Here is a 12,876-nt window from a genome sequence, read left to right as displayed (position 1 = left end):
CCAGCCTGGATGGGAAGGGGGTTGGGGAGAATGGATACATGTATATGTATGGCTGAGTCCTTTCACTGTTCACCTGAAATGATCACAGCATTGTGAACTGGCTATACCCTAACAGAAAATGCTTTTGGTGTTAAAAACATAAAAATAAAATTTAAAAATAATATAAACATTGAGATAATAATTTTCTTATTCTCCTTTTGATGATGACAGTGATCACTATCATCATCCCCCCCACTCTTACTCAGATGAGGCTGTATCATTAACCTTCTGCTCCTAAGTTTATCAGGGGTAACCCTACAATTGGTAACCATATTATCATTGTTCCCCAAAATCCTATTCCCTAATATTGCCTATCAATTTTCTTTTCCAACCATAAGTACCACATAATTAAAATTCTCATTATGAAATTATCAGGGATCTAATATTGATTACTTCACTACTGGTTATTCAATCATGACTTATATGAATTTCAAGGGCGAAAATCCAAAGGCAAGTACTTAATGAATAATTTAATTTGAGCATTCCGAAGCAATCACCTCTCCTCTGCATTCATTTTGTTATTGTTCAGTCTCCAAATCGTGTCCAACTCTTTGCGATCCACGCACTGCAGCACTTTGCAACCATGCCTCCCTGTCCCTCACCATCCCCTGGAATCCATATCACATCCTCAAACCCAGTTTTTCTTCATTGTTTAAAATACTATCTTCCTTAACAGATTATTTTGATCACTTACATTGCATAAAAACATAAAATTTTCCAAATTTAACTGCAATAATGGAGTAAGTGCTTAAAAAAATGATATGGATTTTTGAGGATGTTATTTTAATTTCATCCTTTTCCTAATCTACCATGAGTGATTAGTTCCATCTCTAATATTTCTAGTTTAGCCAGGTCCATATTCTAAAAATAATAAGAATTTTATAGAAATAATTAGTTCATTTTTCCTTTCAAGTTCCCAAAAAGGATCCACTTACCACGTACTGCCCGTGGCTAAGAATAAAACCAAATGAGAAAAAAAGAATCAAAGATCATCCATTCCTTATGGCCAGTCAGAAAATCAATTAAATAATTTCTTTTTTCCTCTTTTAACTAGAAAATTGTCTACTTGATTAAAAACTAATGGCCAACAATCTTGGAAGCTGAATTATAGCTTTCAAATTTATTTTTAAATTTTTGTTGGACTACTTGAATTTTCTTCATTATGTACTGTTTAAAGTTAAAAGTATGTATCCTTGTATTGACCTGAATGCTGTTGTCAATCACATTTATTTTTAAAGAAAGGGTATTGAAAAGGAAAGTGGACTAATCTGTCCTCAGTTTTCTTAAAATGGGGAAAACAAACACTCCTAGGTTAAAGTTACACTTATGAATGGTATCAATGCACCTAAGCTAAAAGAGACCTGCACATTATCATTTGATCTATCAGTAGTTTCCACAACTAAATAGATGCCAATCTACTATCTTAGAGACAGAGTAGGAAATAATTTGAAAAACATCTAAAATATTGACCTATTCCTAAACATATTTTCTTCACATGTCTTTAATTGTGCTTTTGCTGGATTTATAATATTTGGTTAATATACAGTGCTTTGTTCAAACATACCAGTAAGATAACTTGTCAATTTCTTAGCCACTCTTAATAATTTATTATGAATTAGTGTAACCAGATCTTTTGAGAATAGGGTTCAAAACTCAGTTTTGACAAGGAAAAGAGAAGGAAAGACATCATAGTATCAGATATAAACATATAAGAGATACCTGAAGAGAATCCTAAGCTGAAAAGGATCCTGAGAAGCTAAAAATAAATACAGCAGCACAGAGAGACTCAGAAGAGGGGGGGAAAAGGTGTTCAAACAGACTGGATGAACTTCTGTGAATAAGTACAAAGCTGGTATTGGGACCTTTTACTTACATGAGGAATGCTAACTGCCTGAGAAAAAAGTTTCATGAAACTTTGTAACATTTCCGATAACAGAATGATATACCCTAAATAAGCTGACTGACCAAAGCTTTCATCATAGTAGGTCATCACTGTGAATCTTCTGGAGCTTTTGATTTCAGGTAACCTGTTGAGAACTCCAGAAGCCTTCCAGAAGGTTACTTTCTTTTGCTTTGTATTTTATGCCCTGAGTTCAAAAATTATCCAAAAAGGATTTGTGAATTACTTCCAAGAATTTGTTTAACCTATAATGACTTATTCTATGTATGGTTATATTTGTTTCCTGGTAGTGTTGGAAAGTTTGTTTTCTTGTGGTAGTTGGTATTATATGTCTTGAAAGATTTACTGGACTTGCCTATCTACAAATACATACAAACTGTTCACATGACTTGAAAATACAGTCTTGAAGCAAATTTAAAATGACAACACAAAGCAGTATTGGTTCACTGTCACAAGAACAAGAAGAAATTGAACCAGCCCTAAAAATTCACTTTGTCTCCAAGGAAATGGTTTTCATAAAACTGAAAAAATGTCTGAAAGCAATAGTATTGTATTTCTTAAGCTATTGCTGTTACTGACATAAAATGAATTCTTTCTATAATTCTTCTCTGGCCTTGGTTGGTGACAGAATGGTTATTAGAAAAAAATTGTAAACAGCTGTTTGCTTAGCCTCCCAGCAAAGGAAAATGAGCCTCTCACTTGAGTATCACCTGCTTCAATTATTAAATGGATTTAAAGCCACATGATTCTTTATATAAATCAAAATAAAACATGATCTTCTATCAGTATAAATTTACAGAAGTGCAATTTAGTTTCATCAAGTACTGCCAATAATGGTCTAAGTTAGATCGTGTTTAAGACGTTAGAAATGCAAGATGGCATAGCATGAAGAATTAAAAGTAGGACACTCCATTACTACTCCCCATGTTGATCTCTCTGGGTTGTTTCCTTATCTGTAACATGAGAAATGCCACTAGATTGAGTCAAAAGTTCATTCTAACATTCAAAGATAGATGTAAATGATGTGAGACTATTAAGAAGAAAGTCTTTCATGGAAACAAATGACATTCAACTGTGTAAACACAGCAACAGTATCGTGTCACATATTCTCTTTCAATGTTGTTGTGTACTTTTATAACAGACTTTATTTTTATAGCCGTTTAAATCACAGCAAATTTGAGCAGGAGTCCCCATATACCCTTTCCTTTCCTACACTCACAGCCTCTTCCACTAGCAACTTCTCAAATAAGAGTGGTACATCTGTTACAAGTATTGAACCTACCCTGATAGGTCTACAGGTTATATTAGTATCTATAGGCTACATTAGGATTTAGTCTTTGTGTTTTATATTCTCTAGATTTTAACAGATGTGTAATGGTAGGTTCTGTCAGTTAGTGTATTGTCTTAATAGCCAGATCACTGTGTGATGGTGGAAAAAGGCATTTAGAATATTCCCCATAGTAACTGTAAAGCAACGACATCCCAATAATGGCTCTTTGATGCTCTCTTTAAAAAAGAAAAAAAAAATAATCCTACTGATTATCCATTCATGCATTACTTCTGAAACTATTTATTGTTTATCTTTATTCCCCACAGCAACTTAGCAACTTAACTAGCAGATAGTAATAATATTGTTAACACTGAGTTGGATAACTCCAATTTGAACAAAAGAGATAAAAGATGAAAAAAGAATGTAAGCTGGAAAAGTTCAGTAAATCATTATGCTCTGAGCAGAATTTCATCCAGTTAAGTAATATCCTATTATGTGATTATTATGAAAAAGTCATGAATATCCCCAAAGTGGGGGTGAGGAAATTGAATAGAGCATTGCTTACTAAAGATCACATTTCTAACTGGAGCAGTGAGCTTTGTTATGAAGGCTTTTCCCTAATTAAAATATATCTGTAAAACATCAAATGCAGTATTCATTCATCAGGAGGGATATCACCCGGCAGGCCAGGATTTTCAAAGCTCATTTTTTTTTTTCCCCTGTGGAATGGGACTTTTCCAGTGAAGTGATAAAGAATGCTTTGAACATTTTGAAATAGCCACAGGGTCTTCTTTCTTCTGTGGGTAGTATCCAGAATTGCTTCATCTGGTGAAAGAAATTCTTTCACTCACTGCAGAAAACTTTAATTCATTACAACCAAAACCCAGCAAGATTCAGATGTGTTAATCCTTGTGAAAGGTATGGATTTGAGCATATATTTAGACGTTTAGAATTGTAGTGAAATAATATTATATAAATTATGATGGTCATACTTGACAAGCAATCCTTCTTCACACCATTTCCTTATTATGTTTAGAATAAGAGGCTGTTGTGCCCTTATATTTTGTCATCTTTATTTTGATCCTAAAAGTAGAAATTATGTCTCTAAAGTGAATACAATCAATGAAAGAAGAGCAGATAGAATGTCTGCATAGGGAACTACTGGAGGAAGAACCTATGATCAGGTTATAAAGGTCTTGATAAAAAGGATTGATGTATCAAAAATTCAGTTATTTTCCTTCCTTCCCCTCAAAAGCATCTTCACTCAGCCTAGCCACAGAACTTCTGTACTGTCTACAGTGATATTGATATGAATCAAGTTTCTGAAACTTATTCTGATGCTAATACATTTTCATAAAATGCAATCATAAAAGGATCAGATTATATAGTAGAAGGAAGCACCAAAGGTATGTGGAAACATGGTGAAAAACTCCTGATAGGACTGCCGCCACCACCACCATCATTATTAGTGTTTTCTGTTGGTTTACTGTCTAAGTACTGTCCAGCAGACACTGTCTAGCCTCCTAGGTTTATATTTAATGACTTCAAAGAGCTCGTGATGTTATTTAATCTTTAAATATCTGCTCTACATATTATTCATTATCATTAAGTTCATTTTCACTAGAGAAATTTACTAACCTACTCTTTCTGCCTCCAAGAAGTTAAGAAACAACTACTAATCTCTGCAGATAACTGAACAGGAAAAAAAAAAAAAGTAAAAAAAAAAAACAGAAAACAAAATCCTTGCTAACTGGGAGTTTAAATATAGTTTGCAGAATAGGTTTGTAAATATATATCACATATGCTAACTTCTACAATTTACTGTTTTCCATGGAAATTTATTGATTTCTATGATATTATCACTATTTTCTAAGTACCTATGTGTATCAAACACTGTTTCAAACATTTGCACAAAGTGATCTAAATATTCTCATACCGCCAAAAGTGAGGAAACTGAGCCTCAGGAAAATTAAGTAACGTACCCAAGGTCAACACTTGTTAAGTGTTTAAACTGGTTATAGAATCCAAGTTGTCTGTTGCTAAAATCTGGCCTCTTGCCACCATAAGTTTTATTGGTCCCTATGTCTGACTGTCTTTGATTTCAAAGCAAGTTCTATCTCTCTGTTTTCTAATTAACAGAAATTTTAATAGACTATTCAGCCTTCTAATTTCACATGACTATTCCAAATGCTTACATCCTTATACATTTAGAATAAAATTATTTTCTAAAGAGCCTTCCTTTCTAAGAATGCAATTTTAAAATATGGACAGGTACAATATGAAGAACACAAAGTTTTAACAAGTAACTAGGAATTGTTCTATTGAAAAACTATTTTGATACAAAGTATGTTTATTACAAAATATCAGTAGTTCCTAAGGATTTGGAGCTTCCCAGGATGGCACTAATGGTAAAGAATCTGCACGCCAATGGAGGAGACATAAGAGAAAGGGGTTAGATCTGTGGGTTGGAAAGATCCCTTGGAGGAGGGCATGACAACCCACTCCAGTATTCTTGCCTTGAGAATCCCATGGACAGAGGAGCCTGGTAGGCTATGGTCCATGGAGTCATAAAGAGTAGTACATGAAGTGACTTAGCACACATGTAGAAATAGGGAGAATACTATTCTTTGCAAATAAAATTACCTCTCTAGTGGCATATTATTTGAAACTTCAACATCTCAGGGTCATTATAAAACCCTGGAAAGTAAATTCAACTCATGCAAATAATCAGTTTTCCCTTAAGGAACAAGAGGTTGCTAATGATCTAATCACAGCATTTGATCAAATGGCTTATTTGACATTTGATTTGGAAATTTATCAAATACTTTCAAAAATCATTATGGGGTTTTTTAAAGAATCAAATAAGTGATGCCAGCTAAAACATAGGATTATGTATATTTAGTAAAAATTCATATATGAATATACTTTTCAAGAAGTTCAAGTTTTTCTTAGTTTTGCATCTATTAAATCCTATTAATAAAATTCTAAAGAAAGATATGTTTGTAAATAAAGGCAGTGTAGATTACACATGGTAGGGTTGGGAGCATTCCACAAATAATGAGATTGGATCAAAGAGCCTTGTTTGATCAAAAAACACACTAATTTTGGCAAAATTAACATATAAATCAATAAAATACGCTATATCTGTTTAAATATATTTGGAAAAACCATTTAACCATTTAAAAAACATAGGAAAGTTGTCTCTCTGTGATTCAAAGTATTTAGTACAAATAATCTTCTTAAGAAAACCCATCTTTCAATCATCTGTGAAAATCCCCAGTAATTTTTTAAATTTATAGCCATGCATTGCATTAACACATGATTGAACAATGTGTAAAAGCTGAGGGGAAAAAATAGGCTTAATATCAGAAGCTCATGTATTGATGCTTAGTTTTTTTAAAGATTACAGGTCAAAGAAGAATTATTTTAATATTAGATAAAATTGTCTTTACATACAAAAAAAATATACTTGGAACATGAATTATATCTTCAAACCTAAAACAAGAAGCACAAGACTTGGTTGGATGAGAGACCTGTTTTTATAAATTTAATCCTTCAAGCATAGAATAATAAATATTAATATTAACAAAAGATGTATATCCAATGCTTATGCTATATGTAAATTTAGCAATTAGAACAAAAGACTTATATCCTACAATAGATTTAACAGTTTCTACCATCAATGCCCAATCACACAAGTTTTTTTTTGTTTATTTGTTTTGTTCGTTTGTTTGGCTTTGACACTCAGCTTGTGGTATCTCAGTTTGCCAACCAAGGATTCAACCTGGACCCTGGCAGTAAAAGTGCTGAATCCTACCCACTAGACCACCAGGGAACTGGCCCCTCCATCATATACTCTTTATTAGCCACAGAAAAATGATAGCGTCCAATCTGCTTTCTTTCACTGTTTGCTAAAACAAAAAGGTAAGTTAAACTCTGACTTTAAAATGATAGCTACTGTATTGAAAAGTAATACAGAATGGCTTAGCATTTATAATTGTTTCAATTATGTGGACTCCAGTATTCTTAGGGTTTCCCTGGTGGCTCAGACAGTAAAGAATCTGCTTGCAATACCTAGGCTCAATCCCTGGGTTGGGAAGATCCCCTGGAGAAGGGAATGGCTACACACTTCAGTATTCTTGCCTGGAGAAATCCATGGACAGAGGGACCTGGTGGGCTAAGATCCATGGGGTTGCAAAGAGTCAGACATGACTGAGTGACAAACATTTTCACTTTCATTTGCTGCTACCTGTATTAGAATAGATAATCACATTCTGAAAAATATTTTAAATATATATGTTTAAGTATATAAGCTAAAGTGTTTTATTTTTAATATGTATCATTGGAGAAAAGTAAACATGGCATTTGAAAAATAAAAAAGTAAAAACAAAGCAACCAAATGACAAATATGTCATCTTTATATTGCTACATGTTAGAAAAATTTTACTTTTTCAGACAAAACATATTTATAACAATTTGTGTAAGGCTTAGAAATTCACTTCTGATTTGTTTCCTTATTCCTCATCTTGACTATCAGATTACAGATGGAAAGGTCCTATTTCCATCATGTTTAATAAATCAAAATACCATACATAAATTATGAATAAAAAGCTATTTACCTGCATGGAAATCTATTCCCACAGCAAATGAAGTTCCTGAGATAGGCATCAAAGCATCCATTTTGTCACTTGGTTCCAGAGGTATTCCCCTGATTCCTTCATGAACAGAGTACATAAGAAATGACTCTATACCTAAATTTAAAAGAAAACAAAAGCAAAATGAATATTTAATATTGAAATCATTCCATTGGCAGGAGGGGGGATCAAGATGGCAAAGTAGAAAGACCCTGAACTTACCTCCTCCCAAAGGAATCCAAAATTACAACTACTTACAGACCATCTACTTATGAGAACATTCTAAAAATTATCAGAAAAGATTTTCCACTTTTTCCTTTATATCTTTATAAATATATAAAGAAAGAATCACAAAAATATGGGTAGGACGGACAGAGACATGGTCTTGTCAGTCAGGAAACACACCTACTCCCCCGGAGGAGGAGGATTCACAACCACAGGGGTGCTTCCTGAGGAATGAAGGGTCTGAGCCCCACACAGGGCTCCCCAGCCCAAGGATCCTGCCCTTAAAGACAAGCCACCAGAAAGCTGAGTTTGAAAAACAGCTGAACTTATTTTGGAGAGCCAAAGATATACAGGATACAGAGGCTTCTCTTTTACAGAGTGGACACAAAATCTCACATATTGTCAGTACCAGCAAGAGACAGTAGTTTGAAAGTTTGGGTCAGATCTGCTTGGTGATCTTGGAGAGCCTCCTTGAGAGGCAGGAGGAAATTGGGAAGCCCCCTGGGGACTGACAGTCTGGCAGCAGCCACTTAAGGGATCTTGGTATCCTTCTCAAACTATCCAAAAAATATTCCATAGGAAGGAACACCTCCAAATTATTTCTATGAGAACAGCATCACCCTAATTCCAAAACCAGGCAAAAATACCACAAGAAGATAAAAATGATAGGCCAATATCACTGATGAGCATAGATATGAAAATCCTCACTAAATGTTAACAAATTGAATTTAACAATATGTTGAAAGGATCATACATCATGATCAGGTGTTAATTATGCAAGGGATTCAAGGATAGTTCAATGTCTATAAATCAATCAATGTGACATATCATGTTAACAAAATAAAGAATAAAAAATTATATGGTAATGTCAATAAACAAAGATAAAGCTGCCTCTGGTTGCCTAAAAACTGTATCAATGAAATAAATGCACTAGAGATAAGATTTTCAAAACCTTATACCTCGACATGACATGCGGTTCTTTTGGAGATAATATCCCACTGTACACATGCAAGTTCTTGTAGTTTCTGATGTTGGTAAACAAAGCTGAGAACATCCACCATTATTTAGTTGGCAGGAATTGCTGCCTGAAAAGTAGAAAAACAAACAAAAGAAACATAAAAATCAAGAAAAGTTTATAAACATGTTATTACTGATTTATAAACGCTGCTGTTTCATATTGGTTAGTATCATGTTTTGTTCCCTCAAATAATTTGAAGTAGCAGATTATGGTTGAAGTCTGTTTTTCCATAAAAAGCACAGTATACTGATTACAGAAAACAATACTATAATCAATTTAGAGTGTTGATTCTAAAGGAAATCAACCTGAATATTAATTGAAAGGACTAATGCTGATGCTGAAGCTCTAATACTTTGGCCACTTGATGCAAAGAGCCGACTCATTGGAAAAGACCCTGATGTTGGGAAAGAGATTGAAGGCATTAGGAGAAGGGGACAACAGAGGATGAGATAGTTGGATGTTATCACCGACTCATCGACATGAGTTTGCGCAAACTCTGGGAGACAGTGGAGGACAGGGAAGCCTGGTATACTGCAGTCCCTGGGGTTGCAAAGAGTCAGATATGACTTAGCAGCTGAATGACAATAGACTAGATGTTAACTGTTCCCACTAAAAGAAAAGAAATGATAACTATGTGATGTAACAACTAGCACTACAGTAGTAACCATATTGAGATATTAAAAATATTAAATCAACACACTATACATTTTAACCAGTTATCTGCCAATTATATATTAGTAAATATATATTTACAATAAATAATAATTAATATTTTGCAAAGTGAGATACATGAGAGAATTCACAGTGACAGAAAAGTAAAAGGCAATGGGTGTGTCATGAATGTGGTCATAGACTCTAATACTTTAAGGCCACATAAACCAGGAAATCTCTTTTCTAAATTCTAAATTTCACTTCAACTCTACCGTTACTTCATTTTCAAGAATACTTGATCCAACTGAATCAAATAAACAGTTATTAATTTATATTACTTACTCAAAGATTATACCATTAAAAGTAAGGGGATATATATATATATAATTTCTTAAAAGCAAGGAACTAACTTACCATTTCAAGGAACATAATTCTTCCCAAATAAATTTAAACACACCCATAAGAGTTATCTAACTAATTGGCATATTAATTTTCCTTATTCCTGTGTTGTAGCAATAACAAATATTAGTCAGTTAATCAGAGTTAGGCATTCTATAAAGATGTTCCATTGAATTTACTAGGCCCAATGTGCTAATTAAAGCTGGTAGCATGAAGTTAAGTAATTTACAATCTTATCCAGCAAGTTCATTAAATATCCCAGTTTTATAACATTTTTATTATTCTAGGACATGCAATGACATTTGCTGGATGTTCAAACACTGATATGGAGTACAATAAATCCAATGAGAATTACAAAACATGATGAAAGCTGTATATCAACAGTGCTCTATGGAAAATTCAAAACACCAATGCAGCTCATTATTTCTAATCTCCTGAATTCAAGATAGTCTGAAGGGATTTAATTGTTCAATCAAACCTGTCACATGCTCTGTCATTTTTGAAGTGTGAAATAGGCTCAACTGGGACAATTTCTCATCAGAGAGATCTACCACGTTCTTTGCTGATTTCCCATAACTGGCAGTTGTTCTTACATAGATTCACATACTATGATTTGCCTTGTACTTTTGAAATGATTACCTTTGTTTCCTTTATAAACTAATAAAGATTAATTGATTTATCCCTTTTTACCAAGCTGACATAATAATAGGATGAACTTTCAGCTCTATTTCTATTTTAGTGATGAGCCAATTATTTTTATAGATCTATAATAATTCTATACTGACCCAATACTTATTTCATTTTATAGGAAGCATGTGAATAGATAAGTGAAAGGCAAAGAGAAAGGGAAATATATACCCAACTGAATGCAGAGTTTCAAGGAATAGTAAGGAGAGATAAGACAGCCTTGTTAAGTGAACTACAGCACAACTGTGCTCATTTCACGTGTTAGCTAGGTTATGCTCAAAATCCTTTAAGCTAGGCTTCAATAGTACATGAACCGAGAACTTTCAGATGTACAAGCTGGATTTAGAAAAGGCAGAGGAACCAGAGATCAAATTGCCAACATCTGTTGGATCACAGAAAGCAAGAGAATTCCAGAAAAAACATCTACTTCTGTTTCATTGACTAAAGCCTTTGACTGTGTGGAACACAATAAAAAGTAGAAAAATTATAAAGTGAAGGGAATACCAGATCACTTTACCTGCCTCCTGAGAAACCTGCATGCAGGCCAAGAAGCAACAGCTAGAACAGACATGGAACAATGGACTGGTTAAAAATTGGGAAAGGGATACTTCAAGGCTGTATACACTCACCCTGCTTATTTAACTTACATGCAGAATAATAATGCAAAATGCTGGCTGAAGTAATTACAAGCTGGAATCAAGATTGCCAGGAGAAATATTAATAACCTCAGATGTGCAGATGACACCATCCTAATGTCAGATGGTGAAGAGGAACTAAAGAGTCTCTTGAGGGTGAAAGAGGAGAGTGGAAAAAGCTGGCTTAAAACTCAACATTCAAAAAACGAAGATCATGGCATATAGTCCTATCACTTCATGGCAAATAGACTGGGAAACAGTGGAAACACTGACAGACTTAATTTTTTGGGTCCAAAACCAATGTGGATGGTGACTGCAGCTATGAAATTATAACACATTTGCTTTCTTGGAAGAAAAGCTATGGCAAACCTAGGCAACATTAAAAGGCAGAGACATCACTGTTGACAAAGGTCCATATAGTCAAAGCTATGGTTTTTCCAATAGTCATGTACAGATATGAGAGTTGGACCATAAAGGAGGCTGAGCACAAAAGAACTGATGTTTTTCAAACTGTGGTGCTGGAGAAGACACTTGAGAGTCCCTGGGACAGCAAAGAGATCAAACCAGTCAATCCTAAAGGAAATAAACCCTGAATATTCATTAGAAGGACTGATGCTGAAGCTGAAACTCCAATACTGTGGCCACCTGATGCTAAGAGCCGACTCACTGGAAAAGACCCTGATGCTGGGAAAGATTGAGGAGAAGGGGACGGCAGAGAATTAGATGGTTGGATGGCATCTCTGACTCAATGGACATGAATTTGAGCAAACTCCTGGAGACAGTGAAGGGCAGGGAAGCCTGGTGTTCTGCAGTACAAAGAGTCACACGTGACTGAGCAACGAACAACAACATGTGAATGTATATTAATACAATGCCAATCTATAGCAATATGCATTTAGCTATAGATTTTTTTCCAACTACCATTGAATAGTGAAAATCTGACAAGTGATACTTATCTATAAATTTTGAAAAAACAAATGGACAGCAGAGGAAACAAAGGAATTAAAGAAATAAAGAATAATGGATTAGAGAATTATTTATAAAAACAAGAGAAAATACAGAGTTATATATAACCTTGATATCCAAAATGCATGAAGAATGAAGAAAAAGGAACTTCTGGGATTGTGTATTTTAAAACATAATAATAATAGAAATATGCAATAAGATATAATTATTTTTATAAATAATAAAATTCACTATGCTAATAATGTTGTTCAGTAATAACACATGTTGTATATTATTTGCTTAGTCTCTAAGAGAAAAAGTAAAATAAAAATAATTCTAATAATATCTTTGCCTATTAAACATAAATTTAATGCAGACAATAATAGAGATTTTTTTTAAGTAATAATTTAGGCTGTGAATATCTAGCACATTAGAAAAAGTGCTTTGGCTTAATATTTTGCAATGATATAGAT

General features: G+C 33.8%; 1 protein-coding gene across 1 annotated transcript in view; it reads right to left on the bottom strand.

The window, feature by feature from the left end:
* LRP1B (LDL receptor related protein 1B) overlaps nt 1–12,876 on the bottom strand; it is a 1,835,261-nt gene that overhangs the window by 629,119 nt on the left and 1,193,266 nt on the right. Inside the window, exons 34-35 of the mRNA XM_055574440.1 lie at nt 9,028–9,153; nt 7,829–7,960 (exon numbers count right to left, since the gene is read on the bottom strand). Of these exons, the coding sequence (XP_055430415.1) occupies nt 7,829–7,960; nt 9,028–9,153 (258 nt within the window). The remainder of the gene's footprint in view (nt 1–7,828; nt 7,961–9,027; nt 9,154–12,876) is intronic.

Source organism: Bubalus kerabau, chromosome 3, assembly GCF_029407905.1.
Source record: "Bubalus kerabau isolate K-KA32 ecotype Philippines breed swamp buffalo chromosome 3, PCC_UOA_SB_1v2, whole genome shotgun sequence".
Taxonomy (NCBI): Eukaryota; Metazoa; Chordata; class Mammalia; order Artiodactyla; family Bovidae; genus Bubalus; species Bubalus kerabau.
The sequence above is the reverse complement of the archived record's forward strand: the minus strand, read 5'-3'. Positions and strand labels throughout refer to the sequence as shown.